We start from the raw sequence: 26,618 nt of genomic DNA on the forward strand, positions 1-26,618 counted from the left end.
CCTACTAGGTGCCTCCCTGAATCTTTAGGAGCCTAAATACATTTGAAAATTCAGCCCAGTGTCATCTCTCATACATCTACCTCATGACCTATGACAAGGTTCTAAACTGGAACCCACCTGAAAGCAGCAGCCAAAGTTCCCCTCTCATGATTTCTGGAATGCCTTTCAGCACAAGGTCTCTTGTTTTCTCTGTCCGATACATGCAGAGACCCTGACCATACTCAGCAAAGTGAATCTTCCAGGCTTGTTCTTTCAAAAACTCTTTTGCCTAAAAATAAATAAGTTCTGAGAAAGTGTAGTAGCATTTTTGATGCATTAACGTTAAAAGAAAAAAACAAAGTGCCCAAGCCCCATAACTAACTTTAATTATTAGGGGGGTAGAAGGAAGGAAGTAGTCTAGCTATAACCTGATTCTCTTATTTCAGTGTGTTGCTCTCTCACATTTCTTATTTCTTCCCAGCACATCTTGCTATAATGAATCTTGAAAATAGGTACGAAAGCAAAAGCCACAAGAAAAATACTATATAACAAACTACACAACATGCTATTCGTTCTTTAACAGTTATGGAAAGGATGTCCTGAAGTTGTCCCCTAATTTTAAATACATTATCACTGCATGAAATGCTTTTTGAGTTTTGGCATGCATTATGGGGAAATTCTGCTACTAAAGTATTAGCAGTTTATTTTCTGAAAGATACCATCTCTGCAGGTGGTTGGCAGTGGTCCGCAATAGGGAAAAGTTAAACAACTCCTTCTGGAACGTTAACTTTAAAAAAAAAAAACTTCGTTTTAAAACCAAAACACTTTTCTAATCTGGCATAGTTTACAAAAACAGGAGCGAGATCTACCAATTTGGGGTTGAACTCCTCAGGCGACCGCCGTCGATACATTGTCATTAAAGCCTGCGTTGCTGTTGGAATACTGTTGCCATTGAGATTGAACTGTCGCTCTCCATCTGCTTCAGAGCTGAGACTTCTTTGAGGGCTGGAGGAAACTATACTACTTGGTCTTGAATACACCTGCAAAAACCAATAGCCACAAGCTGTTCATGGGTGAGAGCTGGAGAATTTTGCTTGTACTGCACCAAAATTATTGCATCCTAAGAGCCAACTCAGTTTGAGGAAATCAAACCTCCAAGGTGCAGCTCAAGGGTAAACATCTGGCAGCAGAAATTAAACTAATTTCAATCAATGAAATTAATTTTTAGTTTTCCAATCAAATCAGTTTTAAGCATTTATTTCACCACATCAAAAATCTAACCATACAATAAGCTGGTTTTAATTTTTCAGTGACTAAGATTATATATTGGAAGTTGCAGAGGCATGGTTGTTAAAAATTATGCACCCAAAGAGATTCTACATTAATTTCTGCAGACAGTAAAATGACTCATCTAACAGGATGTTTTGCACCACGGTATAGCAATACCCAATTACAACAGAATTTTCTCTCTCTCTCTTTCCTTCTCTTTTGTTTTTATTAAAAAAGCAGAGGAATTTCACAATGGCCAAGATTTTAAAATGTTATTAGTAACTTTGAATGTCCAACCTGACCTGAGGCACCTTAAAGGGGCCCAATTTTGAGAAAGTGCTGAAGTTTTCCATCACAAAATGCTAATTTGACAGAATCAAGATGTTCGGCAGTTTCCTGTCAGCCCACTAGCAGGCATGCACCTTGACTTCCCAGATGGCCATCTCCCTGTCCAGAATTTTTCTAAACATTTTGTTTCAATTCTCTCAAAATGGAATTTTTCAATATTCCATTCCATGGAAAATTTTGCATTTCCGACTCTTTGTTCTGATCTGGAATTAATTTTTTTTTAAATGAGAAATTTCTGGAGAATTCAGTTCTGGCAAATCCAGTTCTGGCACAGCTCTACTGAAAACCTCTACTTTTAAAATCAGTCCCCTTTAAGGGGGGGTCTCATGTTGAACACCCAAAACTGAGGTATCCATGATCACTAGTCACTTTTTAAAATCTTGGCTAATAACAATGGTACCTTTTCACAGTATCTGACTATGAAAATGTTTACAGAAAATAAATGTGGTTTAGAATGAATTCCTGCAATCATGCTACTGAAATTCTCAACCAATTAAATCTTAAAAGGTAATTTGATAAAAATATGAAAAATTTGAAATGTTCAAAGTAAACATAGTACTTATCTAGCTTTTACACTGAAACAAACAGCTAAAATATTAAACTCAAAAGCCAAAAAAAAAAAAAAAAAAAATAGATGACCCTTAATTATGTTTATTTATATTATGGTGGAACTTGCATGCCCCAGCCAAGATTGGCATCCCACTACGTAAGGTGCACAAATAGATAGGTTGCAGTTTTTAATTTCAACCATGTTTTGGTTAGAATAAGTGGAATCATTTGTGATGAAAGGGACTCCATAACTGTCAGCATTCTACAAAGTTTACAAAGCTAATTTCATTTTTTTAATTATATATATATATATTATATATATATAATCTCACACATACACACAAAATCTTATATGTATGTGTATTACAATTACAATGCACTTAGATTACTTCATATTGATTACTATATATTACTGAAAAGCAGCCTTTAATCAACCAAATATTTTATACAACAGTAGAAAACAAAAATCAAGAAATATATTAGTCAATTGGTACTACCTGTGAAGGAGAAATTTTAGATAGGCAGAAAATAATTATCCAGTGGGGACTTGGCCAGGACACTAAAGTTAACAAATCTCCTCTTATAAAAAGAGGAAAAAAGAAAAAGAAAAGGAAAAAAAAGGGATTTTTAACAAATTACTTTTAAGACCTAAGATGATAAGCAGCACAGAGCCACTCAGCATCATGTTGTGGCCAGGATTTAGTATGGATTCAGAGCAAGAGCTTTAGCTACATAAATTACCAATATCACTTCCTGCAAAGCCCTGTTTTTGTTTTGGAACATTGATCGGTTTGACAGATCTGATGAGATCACAATGTGAGGCAGTATGGCAGACTCATTTCACAAGACAATAACTCTGGGTGCTTGATTTCTGCCTCATTTTACCTTTGATACAAACTAAAATCTGTATGCTTAAAGTGTCTGACAATTTTTTTTTTTTTTTTTTTTTACAACAACTACCTTTACACAGTTAAAAAAGGGAGACGATTCATAACTGGACCATATGATTTTAGAGATTTATTTTCTGTTTAAATGTTTAAAAGTCTGGTGGCAATGAAGCAGGAATTTAAGATTGCTCAGGTTAAAAATCCTTATTTTCAGAATTAAAATTTAATCTTTTGGTTTAGTGAGCAAGTGAGGAGTTATATAAAAACTGACAGTGTTAGGCAACACCTGTTCATTTCTTTCAGGTGCTACAACAGTTAGAATTCTTTTGGAACTCACATAAGTTGACAGTCACTGTATTTTTACTGAATGTTCCACCACACTATTTTCTTTAAGATGAACAGTAATTTTAAAACATGGAAGCAGGAATTTGAGCAGCTCTTCTGTACAGATGATGGTAGATGCTCAGTGGCCAGTTAAAGGTTTTATTTACAAGCTGTATTCAGTATAGTTGTAGCCATGTCGGTCCCAGGATAGTAGAGAGACAAAGTGGGTGAGGAAATATCTTTTATGGGACCAACTTGGTGAGAGAGAGAAGCCTTCAAGCCATACAGAACTCTTCCTACTGGACTGGAAAATAGCTCTCTGTGGCTTGAAAGCTTGTCTCTCTTACCAATAGAAGTTGGTCCAATAGATATTGCCTCATCTACCTTGTCTCTCTTATTTACAAGCTTGCAAACAACCAGCACTAAAAATCTGACCCTCTAATGCAGAGGTAGGCAAACTACGGCCTGCGGAACCTTCCTGTCCTGCCCCTGATCTCCCAGCCAGGGAGGCTAAGCCCCTGGCCCCTCCCCTGCTGTCCCCCCTCCCCTGCAGCTGCACCGCCAGTGCTCTGGGTGGCGTGGCTGGCTCCAGCTGGGCCATGTGGCTGCGAGCTCCTGCTGCTCCAAGTGGCATGGTAAGGGGGGGGGAGTGGGGGGGTTGGATAAGGGGCAGAGGGTTCTGGGGGGCAGTTAGGGGACAGGGAGCAGTTGGATAGGGGGTGGGAGTCCTGGGGGGCCTGTCAGAGGGCAAGGGTATGGATAGAGGTTGGGGCAGTCAGGGGACAGGGAGCAGAGGGTGGTTGGACAGGGGGGTGGGGTCACAGGGGGGTGGTTAGGGGCGGGAGGGGACAAGGAGTGTGGGGGGTTGGATGGGTTGGGAGTTCTGAGGTGGGCAGTCAGGGGGCGGGGCGGATGGGGGGGGCAGGCTGTTTGGGGAGGCACAGCCTTCCCTAGTTGGTCCTCTGTACATTTTTGCAAGCCCGATGTGGCCCTTGGGCCAAAAAGTTTGCCCACCCCATCTCTAATGACACACATCAGCTAACACCATTGTCAAGGAGACAGTTGGCAAATTGGGAAAAATTTTCCAGGTTTAACCTTAAAAATAGATGCCCTAGTCATAATATTTCAATCCGTAAGCTGAAGATATGAGGGGCTTAACAGAAATGACTTAAGTCTTCATAAGCATTAGTCTTTAACACAGAAACCTCAAGAAAAATGTCTCACACATGGACAAAGAAACTACAGTTAAATTCTCTTCGATCAGTGAAATTAATTACATTTTTTTCCACACACCTCATCATCCGAACTGTTGTAACTTCCAGCAATCTCTTTTTCAGAATATGTTTTTGGAGTAGTTTGTAGAAGGAAGTCAGAGATCCTTTGCACAAGGAAGTCTCTATCCTTCAAGTTGGCAAAGAGGAATGTCATTTTGTTTTTAGTGCTGATGGATAATGGGCTGGGCAATACACTAGAGCTGTCCGCCTTTTCAACTACCGACACCTAGGGAGAAACAATAACCACTGGTCATGACTTTTCAACAGTTAGCTTGATTGCACCATTTTCAGAGTTGAATCTTAGGGATCATCTTTAGAATCCATGCAGCAGTTTCTAGTACACCTTTCATGAAACAACTTTGTGGGCTCTAGATCATCACACATTACTCAGTTTGTTACATCATACTTGATTTTAAATAGGTTTTCAGTACAACCACCACATTTCCACAGTAGTGTTCAATGAGCTCCCTAAAGGCCACACAACACTCTCCTACTCACAAAGCTAAGTACAGAGTGTGCCCCTCAAGTGCTGTTTTTTCCTTACTACTAGACTCAGCAAGCTTTCAGCGGATCACAGCGTAAGCTGTTCCTTTGATAGTTCAGCCAGAGCCTCAGCTGATGCTGCTTTATTATGCTAGCTCTGTACAGAAGTGCATTTGGTGGCTTTTTAAAAATGGGTTGTCAATTTTTGTCAACCGGAGATTCTGTTGAACACCAAAATTCGTTACCTAGAACATACACAGACATTCAAAGTCAAGGTCTGGAGGCAAGAGTTGGCTAATCCTCTGAGCACATGCAATACAATACACATGGCATAGTAAACTGAAAAATGGAAACTTTTTTTGCTTTAATGGCAAATAAACATGTCTTAGAATCTACCTCTAATTTATTGCTGACAATAAATGCAGAAGTGCTTAAAGAACTATTTACAATTTTTAAACATTAGATCACTGGACCAGATCCTCCAACACCACTATGAATACAGACATCTATTCCAAAAACTTCTTTCCACAAGATCAAGGAACCTGCATTAAGTGGGGGAAACTTTCCCTATCTTGTCCTCTCTCCCCAGGAATCTCTTAAAAATCTGGAGAGGGGTCAGATGCTTTTTCTTGTAAGGATTTTGTTTGGCTTTCTGTTATTAATTATGTATTCACTAATCAAACTCCACCCTGTATGCAGTATTCAGAGCAAAATCTACAAAGCACAGCTCAATATTTCACCAGGCTTCTGGAAAGGTAAATCACAATATAGAACTCCCACTGATCAATTATACACGAGCTATAAATGTGTGATGTATGTTCTATGCACTACGGATTATGCAATTAAAAAAACAAAATCAATCAAGTTCACAGAAAGACCTCTGCTCCAGAGGATACAGCACAGCTGTAAGTGCTTTTAACCGTCACTTTTATACAGAATCTTCTAGGTAATAAAAACTGCATTAGGCATGTCAAGATAAGAGAGCACATTTCAGTTTACCAAGATTTTTTTTTTAAGTAGCAATCCATGATCACACATTAGCACAATATCTTAATGTTTCATTAGTTAAAAGGCTAGATAATTTGTTTTTCATTTAACATCTCTTCTGAAGTTGTATTCAAAGACCGCAATATATAGCTCAGTCTCAAAATATTTCCCATTCTCCTCCCCAACCAACTTCCTTCTGTTTTCCAGTGAACTATAAACCAGCTCTTCATTAATGCAAAAGAGCCTCATTAACAATATATTTAAGTTAACTAAAGAGAAATATTCCTGTATTACTTTTCCGTTCCACTTAAAGTGCTGTGAGCTGTCTGAGGGCATTCAACACAGAGGAAGCACAGATAAACACAGCGCCAGACTGGATGCGTTATAGCCAGGATGCTGTAGCATCAGCAGAAACCACACAGACATGCTTCCTTCTTAATGCCAGCAGACACCCAACCTACTCCCCTCTCCAAGTGCAGGCACACTCCTGCCTAAAGCACTGGTCCTTGAGGATGTGGCTGCTGACAGGAGTGAGTGGTATACTCAGGAAATGAAAATTTTACTTTCTGACCACTGCTATAGGACACGTGCTTCTAAAGGTTATTGAGCCTGAATGCCTTTGTGCCTGTCTGCAAAGGTGTTTCTTTGCTCTAGTAAGTCACAAAAGGCTGGAACTTAGGGCCTGATCCAAAGCCATAGGAAGTCAATAGAAAGTCTCCCACTAACTTCAAAGGGCTTTAGATCAGTTTATTATTGTTTTCAGTGTCGTAATTACTGAACAATAAACCTCAACAGTTTACACAAAACTTTAAATAGTTAATATGTATTCCCTCAGCTGATTCCTCTGAGAAGCCATCTGAATCCAATGCTGATAGTGCAGCTACAGCTGCTGCTATCAGAAACAGCTGCCAGTTCCACATCCAAAAGAAACTACAGTGCTTCACAAAGGTATGTGGATTTTATGCCCACACCCCAAGATATTTTCTCCACTTAACTTCATTGGCACAGTTCATTGCTCCTCTCGAATTCTCTGTGAACAGAGCACTGTGAATTTAAGGTCTGATTGTGAACCACCAGGATTTAAAAACACTACTACACACCACTGAAGCTGGATTTTGAAGTTTCCAGTGGAATAGCATTTGTTTTTTTCTTAGTGATTTGTGAAAAATAGTACCTTAAAATAATCAGTAGTTTTTCAGATTAGGCAAAAATATAGGGCATTTCTCATATGGGCCAGGATGCATTCAGCATTCCAAGCATCCTGGGCCAGCCTGCCCTGGCTATACAGCAAGTTATACTCTTACTTCCAAGTTAAGTCACCATTTTAAACAAACTTCCACATCCCCAAAGGCATGCAAGTCATATAGTTTTCTCTCCATCACAACACAGTTACACAGAATTTTTAATTACAATATGCTTACATTAAAATTATCCTAATAATAAAAGTAAGTTCATATTAAAATATAAAGGTTGCATCTATCAATCAGGGGTATTCTGTAGCAGTTTATTTTAAAAACAAATGCCTCAATGTAGATTTTAAATTGCAGGCTACCATATTTAAAACTAAAAGACAGTGCAGCAATTATGCAAATAGGAAACTAACAAAAAATTGATTAATGTCACATATATGAAAACTCTTTCCCCCTCCCCCCAAAAAAATACCAACTGATGCTATCCTTTCTAAGAAGCAATTCACTATGTTACCATTTTAAGTTTAAAACTGGCCAGGCTGGCCCAGGATGCTATCATGCATTTCTGTCTAAAACTGACATTCAAATCTTAGCATCTGACAATATTTGTATTGAAATATGTGCTCTTGGTCACCTCTAAAGAAGTTTAATTCCCCACTTGGCTGTAAGGGAAAAAACCACGCTGTGGCCCTTAAGAATATAAACCAGGGAAGATACAGGAGTCCTGAGGGCTGGAAGGAAGAATAGGAGAGAGTCCCCGTGAATCATAGTAGTGTGAGCATAAAACTAAAGTTGCTACTGAACTGGTGCTACTTTGTTGACCACACGACTGTGATGTGACAACAGGACAAAGGGATTAAACAGCTTCCCAGCATAATGAAAATTTATGCTAGGTTCCATCTTAAAAGTAGACAAGTAAAACAATTTACTGTAGATATTCAGAATTAACACTCACCTCTCGAAGGGGGATAATGAGGCTACATAAGTTCTCCTCCTTACTAGTAAAGCAAATGTAATTTGTAGAAACAAACATCTGACCCAAAATGTGCATTTTATTAAATGGAGTCCACAAGGTGCAATCTGTGTGTCCATCTAATTTCTCATCTTTGGGAAGTCGGAATAGTGCACGGTATCTCTCACTCTTGGCTCTAGCATCAAGATCCCTAAAGACAGTGTTTTAAGATACACAATATTTACATAAAAATACATTTCAGACATGTCTTTCTAGGTCACATAGTAAATATATACTTGGAACCCATTCATTTATGTAGCTGTACACAAATGTGAAAAAAATCATTAGGAAAGTTATTTCTATGAGACGGCTTTATTAATATCTTGGTACTGGTACAGCATTGGAATTTCTTAATAATCTATAGATCCATAGTAGATCTTTCTAATGTGCTACATATATTCTACCACTATTTAACACCAGGGAGTGCTACCAAAGGCTTAAAAAAAATTAGAGTGATACAATACATCTCAATTGTCACTATGTAACAAAAGAAATGCAACTAAAATATATTCAAAATGTAAAAAAATATTTAATACATTCAAAATGTAAAAATAGTTAACAAGGAGCAATTCAGCTACAGTGTAATAATACCACTAGAGAGAGAGATAGAAATACTTTCTGTATTGTATTTGGCACTTTTGACTTTTCTTTTGGCTCTGTTTTATTGTAAGATGCAACAGAGTTACAAGCAATAAGTTCGGGACAGGACAACTAACCATAGTCACATCTTTTTGCCAGTTATAGGACTAAATACACACAAATGGGCCCGATTCTCATTTATGTTAAGTCCCCTTTACATGGCTCTGGCAGGGTAAAAGGGCATGAAAGTGGGTATGTATTGTAAGGCCCCTTTAAATTGTCATAGCCTTTTAAATGGTATTCAATGTATAAGAGAATCTGGCCCAAATGTTCGATTTTTATTTTGGTAACATACCTACAAGGCCTAGGCAGATTTTTCCATATCCACCTTCAATGGCAGACCAAACAATGATGTTTAAGTTACTCTCCACCTCTCACTACCACTACAAAACAATACTGCATCTTGAATTAAAAACAATGGGATATTATCAGAAAACTTCTAGACAAAATTTGGAAGTAAAAGGATATATGGGGTCCTAATGATTAGAAGTCAGTGTTACCTACCGTTTCAGTGCAGATACTTTTTTGGGGGATTTCTTTTTCAGTTTTGGTAATGACTTGTCTTGTTCAAATCCTTCGTTATCCAAGAGCTGTCTCATAGCTATGTTGGCAAGCTGTTCCATTAATTTGAATGTCTCATTGATATTGAGGAATACCGAGAAGTAGAGTTCACTTGACCTTGTGCTCACTTTGATCATGTCAGGAAAAAGCAGCGTAGCATTCTTCTCAAGCTGAGTGATATCAACCCAGCGGATCACTAACTTTGCTGAACAAAGAAAACAGAAAAGATTCAGCACAAGAATGAATCATGAAAAAGACTGGCACCCAAAAGCATTTTTCCTCCTATGTGTGAGAGAGAGGGCATTAGTTCACCAATTTGATATTTTGTGTGTCATATAATGAATTCAGATTGGATTTTCCTACCTCTTGGCAAGGTGGAACAACAGCACAAGCAGAGCAGCCAACTTGGCAAAGCAAAAAAGATAAATTTGGCCTCCTTGTTACCTAAAGTAGTTATGTTTCAGTATAATTTATTTATATACGAAATATTACACACAGACACGTGCACCATCACAGTGAGGGAGCATGAAGGCCATATTTACCTCTTCTTTGCCAAGATGTCTGCCCAGACTGATCTCCCTCTGCCCCACTATGGGGTCCGCAAATGCAATCTGGGCACACCAAATGGGCTACCTACTACACTGCCTCTAACATCTACAGAATCATGATTTTCAAAAAGTTTGTGAAAGGCCTTACTTTAATGACAATTCAGGGTACCAACAACTGTGACAAAAATAAATAGAGTGAATTTATAAAAAGACCTTAGGGATATTCATATAAATCTGCATGTAGACAGCATCTTTTTCCATGGAAGCAACTGTTTGTCAATCATTCAGTTTCAATTGTTAGGTCACTTTATTTTAGGATTACATATGAGGTAAAAAATGACATTAATTGTAATAAGCTATTCTGTGCTTTATTATAACTTTACATGTGCTTCTGTCAATAGTATCAGGGATCATTCAATTTGTCAGAGAGAACCATTATGTTTTGCTTTATAGTAAGACACATACAGAGTATCATGTATTGTCCATAGGATATCTGAACCTGCTCAGAGGTCTGGGAACATTAGTGGTCATCCTGATGGAGATGTATTTGTGTGCAGAGTGCCAGTGAAGCAGGATGCATGCAATTTATCACGAGGCTCTTCAACCGATCCCACGGATTCCACTATGTATATGATTTTTATATATTCATAAATCATAGAAGTATCACAACAATGCTGAATTCTCTGTGTATCCGAACTACACCACTGGGTGTGGTCCAGAAAGTTAGATCTCTGGGGTAGGGATTATGTTTATTTAAATTTTTGGACAGGACACAGCACTCTGTCAGTGTCTAATAAATTAACAATAATAAACTGCAGCAGATATACTATCCATCTTAGATGACCAGATTGACCTGCCATTGTTAAAAACATACCTTCTCTTCCCATGAAAAAGGAATAAAAGCAAAGGTGATTAATGCTGAGGTACATCCAGCCCTGACGGGGGACCTTCCCCTTCCAATAACTACAGGAGTAGTAGTTCACCAGTTTCTCTTCCTCTGGCATCCCAAACAGCTTGTGGAACTTCACTATGGCTTCCTTAAACTTTTCTGTGTCATCATCCTCTTTGATACCATTGATTTTGTTATACTCTGCGATGATGCCCTGGAGAGAAAGAAAACATGAAGGATGTTTGCCACCAAAAGGTATTTGACATCTTTATCGGACAATACACTTTTGGTTTAAATGCCATCACCAGTTACTCTGTTGTCAGAGAAGTCAGTTTCCCTCACCCCTAACTTTTCAGAATGTACTACCCACCTTCTGCACATCTAGTTATCTTCCATCCTACAAGCCAGACTTTCTGATGACTTTACCTCTTACCTTGCTTATGTCCCAGATAACTAATCAAGCACACTCCTGCATTTCTCAATTGCACTACCCCCACTATTACACTAGTAAAGAGGTTAGGAGGAGTCACTGCAACTTGTCAAAAAAAAAGTTCACAAACATTGCATCTTCATTTTTCCACCAAATTTTGGTGAAAAATTGTAGAAAAACTGAATTTTGGAAAAATGTCAACCAATTCTAGCGAGTGAAGAGACACTAGGTAAAAGAGACAAATGTTACTTTGATTGTAAGCTCTTTGGGGCAGGGATTGTCTTTCTATTCTTGTTTGTACAGCACCTAGCACAATGAGGTCCAGGTCCATGACTAGGGCTCCTAGATGCTATGGTAATACAAACAACAACATTTTGTTTTCCTATAGTGTTCTACTTTCAAAACAAGGATCAAGGCAAGAGGTATGAAAAGAAAACACCTGATCTTCTTTTGATTATTCCAACAGAATATGGGAAACACCACATGCTATTTCATTCACGGTGTGGTGAGGGGATCAAAAACATAATGAAGAGCCAATTCAGATACTGGTAGAGCTGTCCACTGGTTGAGAACAGGCTAACAGCAGCCCTGAAAGTGCTTTCCAATTGTCCTGTTTTAAAGCCACTAAATCTACCTCAAATACCCCCAACACACTTGATAGGGCACCCATGTCCTCTTCCCCATCCCATTCCAGGCACAAATATTGTTTGAGTAAATAGGAATTTCACTAGAACAGAGGAGTTTTATTCTAAATAAAAACAAATCAGTCAGAAACCCACCATTGCTACTTCCTTAGTGACAAAAAATAACTTATGATCCTTCTTAATAGGTGTTAAATGAAAGGCTAGTACTTGGTAACTGAAAGCATAGAAATTTCTTGTTTACTAACTGAACTATTACAACATGGGGGGAAAAAACTAATAATCTATAACATATCCCTTCTTTAACTTAAAGTTAAAAGGGAAAGTGATTTCATCCCTTCAAGTTAGTGTAGACTACTTTGGGGAGCATAATGGGGGTGGTGAAGCCTTTGTTGTGCAAACATTCAGTTATGCAGCAGTTTAAGTATTAATACTCTTCTTAACAAAGCTATATATAACACATTAGCTGTCTCATGGAAATAGGTATTTTAATGCTACAGGTTTAAACTATTTATAAAAGGGGTCTATTGTATTTATTTCTGAGCTGCTACTGAAATTTACTGAAGCACAGCTGGGTTTTTAAGAGGTGTAATTATTACATGAGAGGTTAAAGAATGGAATCAGATGGAGCCAACAGGCTTCATCTACACAGTTTATGTATCAGTATAAATATTTTGCTTAGAAGTGAGATTCTGTGCAGAAATAACTACACTGGTAACCAGCACCTATATTTCAGTATGTTATTTTTCTAAGTTTCTGTATGTAATAAAAGAAAAACATTATTCATTCTAGACTGAGACAGAATTATCAGTTGTTTTAAGTGTTTAATGCTCTATAGGTCAGTAGCGTTAATAAACCAGGACATTTCTTTTCAAATATTCATAACACATTTTTAAAATTTCAAAGCATGAGTGAATCACAGAAATTTTTTGGACATAAAACCAGCCAAAACATTTTTTTTCTTCAATCTACTTTAGATGTTGAATTAAAACCAGAGGAGAGGATAGATGAAGTGGGGACTCCCACATATAATTATTTTGATTACAGTGATATAGATATTTATGCTCCAGCAAATTTCCCTAATCTAGATATGCACACAATATCATTCGGAATGTCGCTTTCCAGTCAAGGAACACAGTGGTGTATAGATCACTGGGTCAGATGCGATGAGACATTACAGTTCTATAGTGACATTTATAATCAACAGTTTCCACACACACACACACACACACACACACACACACACGCACGCTACCTGTATTTTTCCTCTGACAAAGGTGTTTATGTCATTTTCATTTTCAAAGATTGAAAGAGTTTGCAACAGATTCTGTTCAAGCCATTCCCAGTGTTCAGTGATTTCCTTCCTTGAACAACCTGCACAAAAGAACAAAGTAAATAATTCTCTGTCTAAAATTTGTTCATCATGATTCCCAAAAACGAATGCGATTTAAATAAATTATTTAGCAATGAAAGAGGTAAAATGTTTCACACAATGAAACAAATGTCATAACCTCAGTAAATTGAAAAATTCTCCCTTAACCCCCAATTTCATTACTAATGATTGGTGGTAACTCCTAAGATCATCCTATGTTAAGCAGAACCCACATGGGTTATTTTAAAACTTTTCTGTATCAGTACGTAGTTTAAAGATAAATGAAGAATACTACATTAAAAATCCTAAACATAAGGACCCTAGTGTGTTTGTGGAATTGTAAATGACATGCTAATGAGGTCTAATTACAGAACATGGTGACTGCATTTGTTAGGAGCACAAACCAAAAGATAATTGTACATTATACAAATAGTTCTTGACTGAGGTAAATCCTAATATAGGATACAGTTACCAAACTTCAAGATCTAAATCATGTTTGAAACAGGCAATCAATGGAATTTGTCAATGGATATCTCAGACCCTAAAAGAAAAATATTTTCCAAACTTCAGATGGGAGAATATCTTCATCAAAAGAATATGAATTTTGACAGCACTCTAAAGGGAAGCACATCTTTTGTAAGGATGTCACTTTTAAAGTGAAAGCGGAGACAGACAATATTGGGCTTAGTTTCTAGGGAGCCAGGAGGGAGTCAAACAAGATTTCTGCCATGGAGAAACGTATACACATACATTCTGTAAATGAATACAGGGCTAGAATGAAGGACCTTTTCATAGATCAGGCATTGAATATGCAACATTTTACTTCTGTTTTCTCTGCTGTAAGCTTCCACTAAACACCACTTTTACTTTCTCTAGCTAGATTTGTTTTTGACTGTTATACAGTATTTTCAGGAATAGAGATGCTTGTGCTGTCAACGTCTCTCTGTCCTGATATGGAAGGCAGGAATAAATCCATGAGTACTAGTTTTAGGCACCAAGACGCCTGCATAGGAATGGCAGGATTTTTGTACAGACAACGGCTTAAGCAATCATGGGTAGCCTAACCTACAACACTATGATAACATGCTGCTGTCATGCCCTCAATCCACGCTGGAGCTGTATCTGGCTGTGATAAGCAATACAGCTATTTGGGCATAAATACAGAGATTCATAGCACCACAGCTCACTGCATCACTCTGTGCTCTTATTCACAGGTGTTGTGGGGCAACTTGTCTCCCTGCTTTAGGGATTATGAGAGGAAATGGTCTAAACCCTGGTAATTCTCATCCTGGCAGGACCCAAGATGGTATGGTGGTGTGCTGTTATATGCAAAGGCTCAGTCTAATAACAGACAGATGCTATTGTTTATGGAAGCAATGTTTCTTTTTTGTGCCTCTGCCAAGGGATGGTAGTGCGTGTCTCAGGGTAGGCCTACACTTCAATGTAAACCCAGGGTTAGCAGAACATGAGTTAGCAGATCCTGGGTTTGTTAACATAGGACTTGAGCATCCCCACTCATTTGTAACCCCAGGTTAGGAATTGTTGAACCCTGGTCCCACCCTGGGGCTCTAGTGTCTATACTGCATTATGTAAGTCTGAGTCCAACAACCCATATCCCAGACTTCCTAGCACCCTCCCAAAATGTGCCTGCTCTGGCTCATTGTTCGTGGTGCAGTGTGGGAAAGCTTGACTGTCCAGTGGACAAAGGAAATCAGCCCACGGGATTATGGAATACTTTTGGCAAACTCCCAGAGCATGAGTCCTTTGTGGTTGCGGTCTAGACTGCATAGCATCGGAGCTTGAATCCTGGGTCCTGGTTTACTCAGACCCTCCACCCCGTGGGGTCCTGTGACCGATCCCTGGGTTACTGTGATTTGTTTGTAGATGGAGGTGGGGTTCATTTTGAGCCTGAGTTCGAATCCTGGGCTTACATTAAGGTTATGTAGACTGCAGAGACTGCTTTTGGCCTGTGCAAGGTGAAGCCAATGTGCTTTACCAGAAGAAGCACAACAAGAGAAAGGGACCATGCAGAGGGTGGGGGGGGGGGGGGGAAGACGGAGGCAGGGACCAAGCATGTGTCTCTCACGGAAGATCACAGCTTTGTGCTTCTGGATCTGAACTACAAGCACCCACTGGTGTGACCACAATGAGATGGTAACATTGGATGACCAGCAGTAGGTCCGGAACTTTCACATGAGGAAAGCCCCACTCCTGAAGCAGAGCACCCAGATGAGCGAGCCAATCATGCTCCAGAAGCATGTTGCTATTGCCCTGTGGAAGCTGGCAAACCCAGACTGTACTAGATTTGTTGTTAATCAGTTAGAGGTAGGCAAATCCACAGTGGACGCAGTGGTCATAGAGGACTGCAAGGCAATTAATGCTGTGCTATCTTTCAGGTTGATAAAAATTGGAAATATTCCTAAAATAAGTGTGGGTTTTGAATGGGTGGGCACTAACTGACCCATGTAGACCCTGCTAGGAAGAACTAAAAGCTCCCTAGCTTGCGTTAACATGCACTTGGGAACTTTTAGTGCATGCCAGCAGGGTCTACTTGAGCCAGTTAGCACAACATGTGGGTGTGCATTAGAATTCACACCCCTTTGGTGTGTATTATGTAGATTGGTCCTAAGTCATCTATTTCTCATTTGTGGCTCATCAGATTTCAGGTTATTTTCATCGCTTCTGTAGAGAGTTTCCTACCAAGTCCTCACCTCATACACCCCTCCATCTCATTTTTACATTACTTTGTTGCCGATATCTCATGCTTTACTCCTCAAAACATTAACTGGTGTGCCAGTTTCTGTATGAGAAATTAAAGCAAAATAAACAGCAACTTCACCAACCTCAATAACCATTTCAATATAATTATGGGCGTTTCTCAAATAGGTCTCTGCAAGGAGTGCAAGAGAAACAAATGAAAAACATTCTGATGAAAGTGCCACCTGGCAGTAAACTCAAACATGGGCAGATGAGATCATAAGAGAGACACTATCCTAATCTCGTAGCCCAAATTGTTTACCTAGTGAGATGGATCAGTTAATCCACCCACAATTCACATTTGATGTTGAATAGAATATTTGATGTTGGGCAGAATTAATGAGCAGAATGTGCTAACACCACATCTTTTATCACAGTCTAGATCAGTGGTTTTCAAACTGCAGGTCACGACCCAGTACTGGGTGGCCCAATTTAAGGCACTGGGTCACGGTGGCTCTGGTCAGCACCACCGACCAGGACATTAAAAGTCCCGTTGGCGGTGCTGCCCGTCTAAGGCAGGCTAGTCCTTACAGGTTCTGATACCGCGCTGCGCCCCGGAAGCAGCCAGCAGCAGGTCCAGCTTCTAAGCAGGGGGGCTGGCCAATGGGAGCTGGGGGTGAGGGGATGGTGCCTGCGGGCAAGAGCCGTGCGCCTCTTTCTAGGAGGCGGACCTGCTGCTGGCTGCTTCCAGGGTGCAGCGTGGTCTGTGGTGCCAGGACAGGCAGGAAGCCTGCCTGTGTAACCCCACTGCGCCACTGACCGGGAGCCACTGCAGGTAAGCCCACGTCCCAGTCCTGCACCCCAGTCCCCTACCCCAGCCCAGAGTCCCTTCCTGCACCCCAAACCCCTCATCCCTGGCCCCACCCCAGAGACTGCATCCCCAACCCTGACCCCTTCTTGCACCCCAATCCCCAGCCCTGAGCCCCCCCAAACCCGAAGCCCCCTCCTGCACCCCAAACTGCTCATCCCCAGCCCCACCCCACAGTCCTCACCCCAACCTTCAGCCCCTCCCACACCCCAAACCCCTCATCCCCAGCTCCGTTGGGTCGCAGACATCAACAATTTTCTTCAACTGGGTCACCAGAAAAAAAGTTTGAAAACCACTGGTCTAGAGCACAGGTCTCCAACCTTTTAACCACAAGATCACTTTTTGAATTTAAGTGCAACCCAGGATATACCCCACCCCTTCCCCGAAGCCTCGCCCCGCTCACTCCATCCCCCCAGTCACTTCCTGTCCCCCACCCTCACTCACCTTCACTGGGCTGGGGCCAAGGGGTTTGGAGTGTGGGACTGAGCCTGGGGCAGGGGATTGGGGTGCAGGAGGGGTGAGGGGTACAAGCTCTGGGAGGGAGTTTGGGTGCAGGAAGGGGCTCCAGGCTGGGGTAGAGTGTTGGGGTGCTGGCTCTGGGAGGGGGGTCAGGGCAGGGGGCTTGGGGTGCAGGAGAGGGTATGGGATGCAGGCTCTGGGAGGGGGCTCAGGGTTGGGGGTGGGCTCCCGCCAGACGGCACTTCCCTCAGGCAGCTCCTGGTCAGCAGTGCAGCGGGGCTAAGGCAGGCTCCCTGCGTGCCCTAGCTCCACGCCACTCCTGGAAGTGGCCAACATGAACCTGCTGCCCATGGAGGGGAGGGGGCAGCATGTGGCTCCGCATGCTGCTCTTGCCTGCAAGCACTGCCCCCACAGCTCCCATTGGCCGCAGTTCCCCATTCCCAGCCAATGGGAGCTGCGGGGGTGGTGCTTACAGGCTGAAGCAGCACTCAAAGACAAACTTTTAGTGGCCGGAGATCACGATTGACTGGCAGATGCTCCAGGATCGACCAGTCGATCATGATCTATGGGTTGGTGACCACTGGTCTAGAAAATCTTATTCTACACTTGGTTATAAAACATTAGCGATCACATATTAAAACCATGACTTTTTGTGCCATGGACAAGCTTTGGACCAGCTTAGCACATGTTCAAGTATGCACTGCCTTGTATACACTAGACTTTAAAGTAATACATTCCAACACACCTTTAAATCCTAGTCAAGACAAACACTTAAAAATTAAACCAGTGCAACTTTTTATATAGAATGAGGCAACAGGGAAGAGAGAGGATGTTAGAGGATAAAGGGGACAAAAGCTACTGTGCATAGAACAGAGACTATCAATCACACTCTCCCGCCCCACCACCCCAAGGTGGTACACTTGATCACACATTACATGACTGAAATGTGGATATAATCTCAGCCAGTATGCTGGATACGCTAATGAATTCTGTCACATCTTCAACATCAGAACTGTTTGCAAAGTATGACTGACTGGGATATAAGAGGAAGGGCGAGGATAGAAGAAAGAACTATACACTTGAAAACAAAAAGGGACATTTCCACGGGTCTGTACATACTTGCAAAAAGAAAAAGAAAAAAAAAAGGAAAAAAAAAAGGAAAAAAGCAGCAGCCTGCGGCAGCGAGTCTCAGAGCCCAGGTCTAAAGATTCGGGCTCGTGCTATGGCGCTAAGAATATCAATGTGGCTGTTCCTGCTCAGGCTGGAGCTTGGGCAGGGAACATCTACACTATTATTTTTAGCACAGCAGAGTAAGCCTGAGTCTGTATACCAGGGCTCTGAGACTTGCTATTCTGCAATTAACATGCTTTAAGCGTCTCTAGCAAAATTACCAACAACACCTGTTCTGAGCCTGTTCAACAGAGAGGACTCTGACCCTCACAGTCAGTTTCAGATAAGAAACAGTGATTTTACAGAAAGTTGCATTATATGAATCCATGTTAACAAGCCCCCATTACAGCGCCAAACAGCTTCAAACATAACCAGATAGCATGTGATTATAGACAAGATCATTGGGTTTCTCCCCACCTGTGAAAATGTTATGCTGCTGAATAAGTAACCCAGGAACCAAACATGTGATTTCCACAGCTCTGTAAAACTATTCATGGGAGCCAAGGATTAATGCATTATGAAAAGCAAATGAGGCTATAATGAGTTTCAGTAAAAATGGGAGAGTACAAGTGCCAAATAATCAGTGGCACACTTGTAAGAGAACAGTAAAGAACAACTGTGCAATGAGAGATGGCGTTACACAACTAAACACTGCAAAATCCTTTGTGCCATGTGTGATGGGTTCAGTCACAAAGACCCCCTTGGGACTGTCACCTGATGTGCTGAAATTACCTCTGAGCCCGTTTTCTCTGCCAGTTTGGGCCTTCAGAACCCTGCCTTGTTGAGCCAGTTACGCTAATCTGCTGCAACACAGACCCAGGATCTGACCCACATCCCCAAAGCTGCAGACTTAACTGAAAACAGCTTAGCATCCAGACACCCAGCAGGATTCAAACCCTAAATAAATCCATTTTACTCTGTATAAAGCTTATACAGGGTAAACTCAAATTGTCCATTCTCTCTAACACTGATAGAGAGATATGCACAGCTGTTTGCTCCCCCAGGTATTAATTACTTACCCTGGGTTAATTAATAAGCAAAAGTGATTGTATTACGTAAAAAAGGGATTTAAGTGGTTCCAAGAAATAACAGACAGAACAAAGTAAGTTACCAAGCAAAATAAAACAAAGCATGCAAGTCTAAGCCTAATACATTAAGAAACTGATTACAGATAAAATCTCACACTGAGAGATGTTCCAATAAGCTTCTTTCACAGACTGGACTCCTTCCTTCCAGGAGACTTGACCCCCAATCTTCCCTTAAAACGTGATCCACAGGTGAGGGGTATGGCATTTCAGATGCAGATTCTTCACCCTCCTCCTGGGGTGAAGCCTCCCTACAAAAGGTGAGCAGACTCTCCTGTCCCCCCTCACCTTCCATTTGGACTTCCCTCTCTGGGGTCTCCTCTGAGGCAGACACTCCTGTATCCCCGAAAAGGGAGGTGACCCTGGTCCAGCTGGGGGCTCAGAGCTACCAGCTATGACAGACCCTTCACTGGCCAGCAAAATCCGCCCTCCCCCCTTCACTCAGGTTGGACTTGCTTCCAGCTACAGAGTCCTTGGGATCTGTTCCCACCGCAGCAGTCACCAGAACCCCAACTTTCATCTCTGAGATACGTGTCTCTGTGCACCCTAGGGCAAGACGTGTCCCCTGCTGACCTGCAACTTCCTTGCAGTCAGCAGCTGGGACGGCCTCCCTGTTACAAGGTGGAACATTCCCCTTCACCAGGCAGATGATTATAGGACAGGAGCTGACTTTATCCAGTGCTTCCCGCAGGGACCTGCCTTGAGCCCCGGGGTTATAGGAACTGGTTACGACCATCCCTGCTCCCAAAGCTGCATTTTCACTGCTACAAAGGAATTAAAGAGACACTCTCCTATTCCCCCTGCAGCACATGTGACTTCAGCCTCCCCTCTGGGGCTTTTAGCACAAGATTCCTTCTTGCTGCTAACAAACCCTGCGATAGATTCTGCCACATCAAAGAAATCACTCCCCAGTAGAAATGGTGCAAAAATTGCGTGCCACTGCTACAACTTTCAGCTCAGCCTGCAAATCACCAGTTTCCATGTGTATCTTAGCTAAAGGTGCAAGGACTTTGTAACCTCCCACCAATTCTAATTCTGCCATTTTTACCCCGGTAACACATCCTTCTCATGGATTAGGTCCCTACTGACCACAGAAATTTCTGCACCAGTCTCTCCCCATCCTTGGAGCACTTTGTCATTAAATTTCACAGCATACATATGCTCACTGCTTGCTTGTATAGAAGCAACCTTTACAAATCCTGTGTGGAAAGAGGCAGCAGCCTGGGATACCCCTGTGCTCTGAGAAGCAGCAGCTTCATGTGTTACTTGCTGTCCATTCCCACTCAGCCAACGACATTTATTCCTCAGGTGCTCAGTGGATTTACAATGATAGCACCTTGTGGGCTCCTCTGCTTGTACAGGAGATTTGGGATGAGTAGCAAGGGAATGAGGAGGTGAACGCCCAGCCTCCTTTTTCCCGGTGTAAAATGGTGATTCTGCTTTCCACCAACCCTGTATCCCTCTGCCAGTGGTTTATGTTTAATTGCAGCTTGTGACTGCTCGTAAGAGTCTGCAAACTAAGCTAATTCCCCCACTGCGTTCACCTTTTTGTCCCACAAATACTGTTTTACATCATCACTGCACATATTCAGGAACTGTTCCTGAATAATTAAATTACACATTTCTTTCAAGCTTGTAACACCTTTTCCCCTCACCCACTTTTCTAACAAATCTCTCATTTCATTTACATAAACCACATTACTCAATCCAGATCCCCTCTTAAAACTCCTGAATTTAACCCTGTAGGCTTCAGGTGTAATCTGAAACTGTTTCAAAACTAGTTCCTTAAATTTACCATAGCTTGAAGCATCATCAATAGACATCTTATTGAATATGTCCAGAGCTTTCCCAGCCAATTTTGCAACTGAAGTGATCATTTTTTGATCTTCGGGAATCGCATGGAGAGTGCACAGTCTCTCAAAGGTGATGAAATATTCGGCAATATCACTGGATTCATCAGACTGAGGACATAACCGCTCCCATTTGTGGATTTTTGAAGAAGTGGAGTCGGCTGCTGAAGGGTTTTGTCTCTTCCACTCCATTACAGTAAATTCATGCTTCTGGGTCTCAATCTGGGCCTGCATTTCTCTGGCTTAATTCCAGGGCTCTTTTGTGAGCAGCTTCCTCCCTGGCTGCCTCTGCTTCTTTGAACCTTATTTGAAACTCCCGGTCCTTTGCCTTCTCTTCCACTTCCAGTCTGGCCAGCTCTAGTTTTATAGCTGCCTCACTGCTAGTCATTTTCCTGCTTTCTTGTGCTTATTTCCATCACCCAAAATAAACAAACAGAAAATAAACCAGTAACCACTTCGTCTGTTCTCCAGCCACCACACTCAAAACTCACTTAAAATCACTACCAGTGTATCAAAGCAATCATCTGTGCACAGATCCTGCTCGACTATGTTACTGTGACGGATTCGGTCACAGAGACCCCTTGAGACTGTCACCTGATGTGCTGAGACTACCTCTGAGCCCGTTTTCTCTGCCAGTTTGGGTCTTCAGAACCCTGCCTTGTTGAGCCAGTCACGCAAGCCTGCTGCTGGGCCCAGACTTGAAAGAAGTTTAGTATATGAAAGAAGCTTATTAAGACATCTCTAAGGGTGAGATTTACCTGTATTCAGTTTCGATACACAGATGGCCAATTTTAATGCAGCACAGATGAAGAATTTGCACTCAGGAAGATAGATTTTCCTTCTCTTTATAGGCCATACTATTCTCTTTAAGGGGTCAGACTTGAGCTACGACAGTCATTTAACAAAAACAACTTGCAATCAGTTAGACATACAAAACCTAAAACTAGCTGAAATTCAAGATGCAGTCAATAAAAAGAAATTAAGGCCAATGGGTACATTTTCTAATATCTTCATTGTTAAATTTGTTAAATTTTCCGGATTCAAAATAAAATAAGAGCATTTCTAATCCAATTAAAAATGTGAATTAAGTAACTATCTATAGAAGCAACTGGAAAACCAGTTCTTTTTCTTAAAGTGTGAGCAGTGTTATGGTCTTTGAAGAAGTGCTGTACTCGTTAGCTTTGTCATATAGGTTCTTGTGGGGAGGGGGAAGACATAAGCAGCAGGAGAGTATGCGCTTCGCCTCAATCTCCCCTTTTAGGGAGAATTCTGGGTACAGCTTTGCTTCCTGGGAACCAGGCATTGGTGTTCAAGCTGAGAAAAGAGGGGCTTGGTTTGTATGGTGTTTGTGACCACCTGTGTTCAAGGAGCAGTATATATAGATATAGATAGATATATTAGTGTATACAAACACGTTACACTAAAAAAATGCCCTTCCTCCACATCACTTGTTTCTCCTCCCATTGGAAACCAACCTGCATGGCCCCGCCATCTGCTACAGCATGATGGAAGAGGTGACAGTAAAAAAAAACAGCAGGTTAAATGAGAATTCCAAAAAGTCTTTTATAAAAATGGCTTTAGTACTAAAGGCAAGTTATACATTTTAAAACCCACTGGAAGTTTGTACTAACAGGTGTGAGTGTGGAAGGGGAGCGGGGGGGGGGGGAGAATCAACACTTGATTAGCTGAAACCCTCTTTCAGTTATAATTACCATCAAAAGCTGCAAGAATATCTGGATAAAAGCTATACAAAACCTCCAGATTGGATTCAGAGCATGACACAGCACTGAGATTACCCTCGTCAGAATCATGAATCACAGGGAGCGCCTTTTATTAGATCTATTGGTAACATTTAATACAGTGGTCTCTACACTTGGTTTTACTGCCACTCATACATTACAGAAGTAGTTTAGGTCAGATCCAACGGAGAGATCAGAGTCAGTGATGGTGGATGAATACTCATTAGCTTGTACAGGACCTGTACCAAGAGTTGGGTTTTCAGTCCAATGGTCTTGAATAGCTATGTAATACTGAGATTTGGTATTGGATTACAAGAAGGTGGCCAAAAATGACCCCAGCAACACAAAAGTATACCAACTGGTTTAGGAAGGAGGTGTAAGGAGAGTGAGACTTCCCCAAGCCTCTCTCAGGGCATGGCTACACTTGCAGATGTAGAGCGCTGAGAGTTAAACCCGCCTTCGGAGAGCACAGTAGGGAAAAGTGCTGCAGTCTGTCCACACTGACAGCTGCAAGCGCACTGGCATGGCCACATTTGCAGCACTTGCAGCGGCACTGGGAGCGGTGCATTATGGGCAGCTATCCCACCAGAACACCTCTTCCCATTCTGGCGCTGTGGCTTGTGGGATGGGGGCGTGGAATGCGGGGCATTCTGGGTCCTGTCCCAATGCCCTGTGATGCGTCGGTTCGCATCCCAGCATTCTCTTTGCTTCCGTCCACATTTGGTGCCATCTTTCAACTTTTTTTGTACTGTGCGCTCTGTCTTCCCTTTCAGTCTGCGGAAATGGAGCCCGAACTGCGGAGGAGTATGCTGATGAGTCTTGCCAGCACGTCACGTTTGACAGTCAAATTATTCCTTACGATCCGAAGTGCCAGTGAGAGCTCTGACGATATCGACTTGAGTAATGCATATGACACGAGTTTGCTTGTGGCATTCACGGACATGCTCACCACCGTGGAACGCCGCTTTTGGACTCAGGAAACAAGCACTGAGTGGTGGGATCACAGCGTCATGCAAGTCTGGGATGACTAGCAGTGGCTGCAGAACTTTCGGATGAGAAAAGCCACTTTCATGGGACTGTGTGAGGAGCTCACTGCCACCCTGTGGCACAAGGACACAAGAGCGAGAGCTGCCCCGATGGTGGAGAAGCGGGTGGCTATTGCAATCTGGAAGCTGGCAACTCCAGACAGCTACCGATCGGTCGCTAACCAGTTTGGAGTGGGAAAATCGACCCTTGGAATCGTATTGATGCAAGTTTGCAGGGCCATTAATCGCATCCTGCTCAGAAGAACCGTGACTCTGGGTAACGTGCATGACATTGTGGCTGGCTTTGCAGAAATGAGTTTCCCTAACTGCGGAGGGGCAATAGATGGCACGCATATTCCAATTCTGGCACCATCCCACGTAGCCTCCGAGTACATTAATTGGAAGGGGTATTTCTCGATGGTTCTCCAGGTGCTTGTGGATCACCGTGGGCATTTCATTGACATTAACGCAGGCCAGCCCAGAAGGGTGCATGACGCACACATCTTTCGGAACACTGGCCTGTTCAGGAAGCTGCAACCCGGGACTTTTTTCCCAGATCACTGTAGGGGAAGTCGAAATGCCCATTGTGATCCTTGGAGACCCCGCTTACCGTTTAATGCCGTGGCTCATGAAACCCTACACAGGGAGCCTTGACAGCAGCACGGAGCGATTCAACAATGGGCTGAGCCGGTGCAGAATGACTGTGGAGTGTGCTTTTGGCCGTTTAAAGGGTTGCTAGTGCTCTCTGTATGGGAAGCTGGACCTGGCCAATGACAGCATTCCCGCGGTTATATCCGCATGCTGTACCCTCCATAACATTTGTGAAGGGAAGGGTGAAAGATTCACTCAGGCATAGAACTCAGAGGTTCAACACCTAGAGGTTGAATTTGCACAGCCAGAGAGCAGGGCTATTAGAGGGGCCCAGCACGGGGCTGCAAGGATAAGGGATGCCTTGAGGGAGCAATTTGCTGAAAGCCACCAGTAATGTCTGGTGCCCTGCACGGGAGTGAAATGCACTAGTTCCAATGTTAGTAAGAATCTGTGTTTGCTACACTGACCCATGCTTGTTTCTTTCTTGGGCTAAGGTATCTTTTATTTTATGCAATAATAAAGAATATTTTCAAAGCCAAAAAAAATCCATTTATTGGCAAGAAAATTCATTTATTGAAAACAGGCACAACTGCTTGGGAAACAGAAAGGGCAAGAGGGTGGGGGTAGGGAACGGTACAGAGATTTGCTTATGTCCTGTCTGGAGTGCTGTGCAATGAGTGCTGCACTTCAGGATGGTTATACTGCATAGTGATGGGAGTTGAGTGCAGAGGGTAAGGGTCGTTTCAGGGCTGTGTGGTGAAGCTACAGGTGTTGAAGGCAGCTGGTGGCAGAAAGAACCCGGATGTTGGGGGAAGTGGGTTGGAGGTTACTATGGGGGCACAAGGGAAAGAGTTTTGGGACAAGGGCTGCGGGGGGGGAGAGGGGGAGATGGGGGACTGCAGGCCTGCATTGCTATAAGCGCCTGTTTCAAGTCCACTTGGCACTCCAAGATGCTTAGCAGCTGCTCCATGCTTTGGTCTTGGCGATCCGCATTCTGCTGGCGGACCTTCCTTTCGCTCTCCCGCCACTCCTGCACTTTTTGATTTTCATTACTTGAATGCTGCATTACTTCATGCAACATGTCTTCCTTCCTTCTACGTGGCCTCTTTCTGATTCTTTGGAGTCTTTCGGCCGGTGATAACATGGACGGCTGAGATCTCAAGGTTGCATCTATAAACGCAAAATGCAACACTTAACAGGGCAGCATTGTTTACACCAGACAAAGCAATGATTCCCCTGTACTTAAGGGCAAGCACAGTCTACACAATAGCATAATTTGCCCGTTCCAAAGCGAGCGCACATAACCCACAGGAGCCCCAAAATGGTGGGTAAGCACAGGGTCAAGCGTGACTGATTGTTTCACAGCTGTATTGTCCTCTGGGTTTCTGTGCCTTGGGGAGAGCTAACAGCGGCAGGGGCCCCCTATACTGAACACTGTCCGCACATTTTCCACAGGAGTTCATCCTGGAAGATATCTCGCTGCTGAGGGTGACCTGGGAGGGTCTTCTACTGCAATGCGGCTTCCGCCCTGGCCCATATGCAGCTTGCCTTTGTGCAGCAATGGTCCCCCCGCCCCCACGGCACAGTGGTGCGGACAAGTTAGCCTGACTGGGACATGGACCACAGTGGCTCTCCCGAGAAACCTGTGCAAGCGCATTGCCCAAGTTCTGGCTGAGACCTTTGAAGAGATCACTGAGGCCGATTACCACAATGTGAGTGCACATCAACGCCCTATTCCGCATCTAGGCATGC

At 42.5% G+C, this 26,618-nt stretch overlaps 1 protein-coding gene across 4 annotated transcripts in view; it reads right to left on the reverse strand.

Moving 5' to 3' along the window:
* The window catches only part of TBC1D9 (TBC1 domain family member 9), an 82,800-nt gene that overhangs the window by 34,478 nt on the left and 21,704 nt on the right, over positions 1 to 26,618 (reverse strand). For all 4 annotated transcript variants that reach the window (XM_034771230.1, XM_034771232.1, XM_034771231.1 and 1 more), the window contains 7 exons: positions 13,266 to 13,384; positions 10,925 to 11,153; positions 9,446 to 9,707; positions 8,246 to 8,453; positions 4,650 to 4,856; positions 849 to 1,019; positions 118 to 268 (listed from right to left, as the gene is read on the reverse strand). In XM_034771230.1, coding sequence (XP_034627121.1) covers positions 118 to 268; positions 849 to 1,019; positions 4,650 to 4,856; positions 8,246 to 8,453; positions 9,446 to 9,707; positions 10,925 to 11,153; positions 13,266 to 13,384 — 1,347 coding nt within the window. The remainder of the gene's footprint in view (positions 1 to 117; positions 269 to 848; positions 1,020 to 4,649; positions 4,857 to 8,245; positions 8,454 to 9,445; positions 9,708 to 10,924; positions 11,154 to 13,265; positions 13,385 to 26,618) is intronic.

Source organism: Trachemys scripta, chromosome 5, assembly GCF_013100865.1.
Source record: "Trachemys scripta elegans isolate TJP31775 chromosome 5, CAS_Tse_1.0, whole genome shotgun sequence".
Classification (NCBI taxonomy): Eukaryota; Metazoa; Chordata; order Testudines; family Emydidae; genus Trachemys; species Trachemys scripta.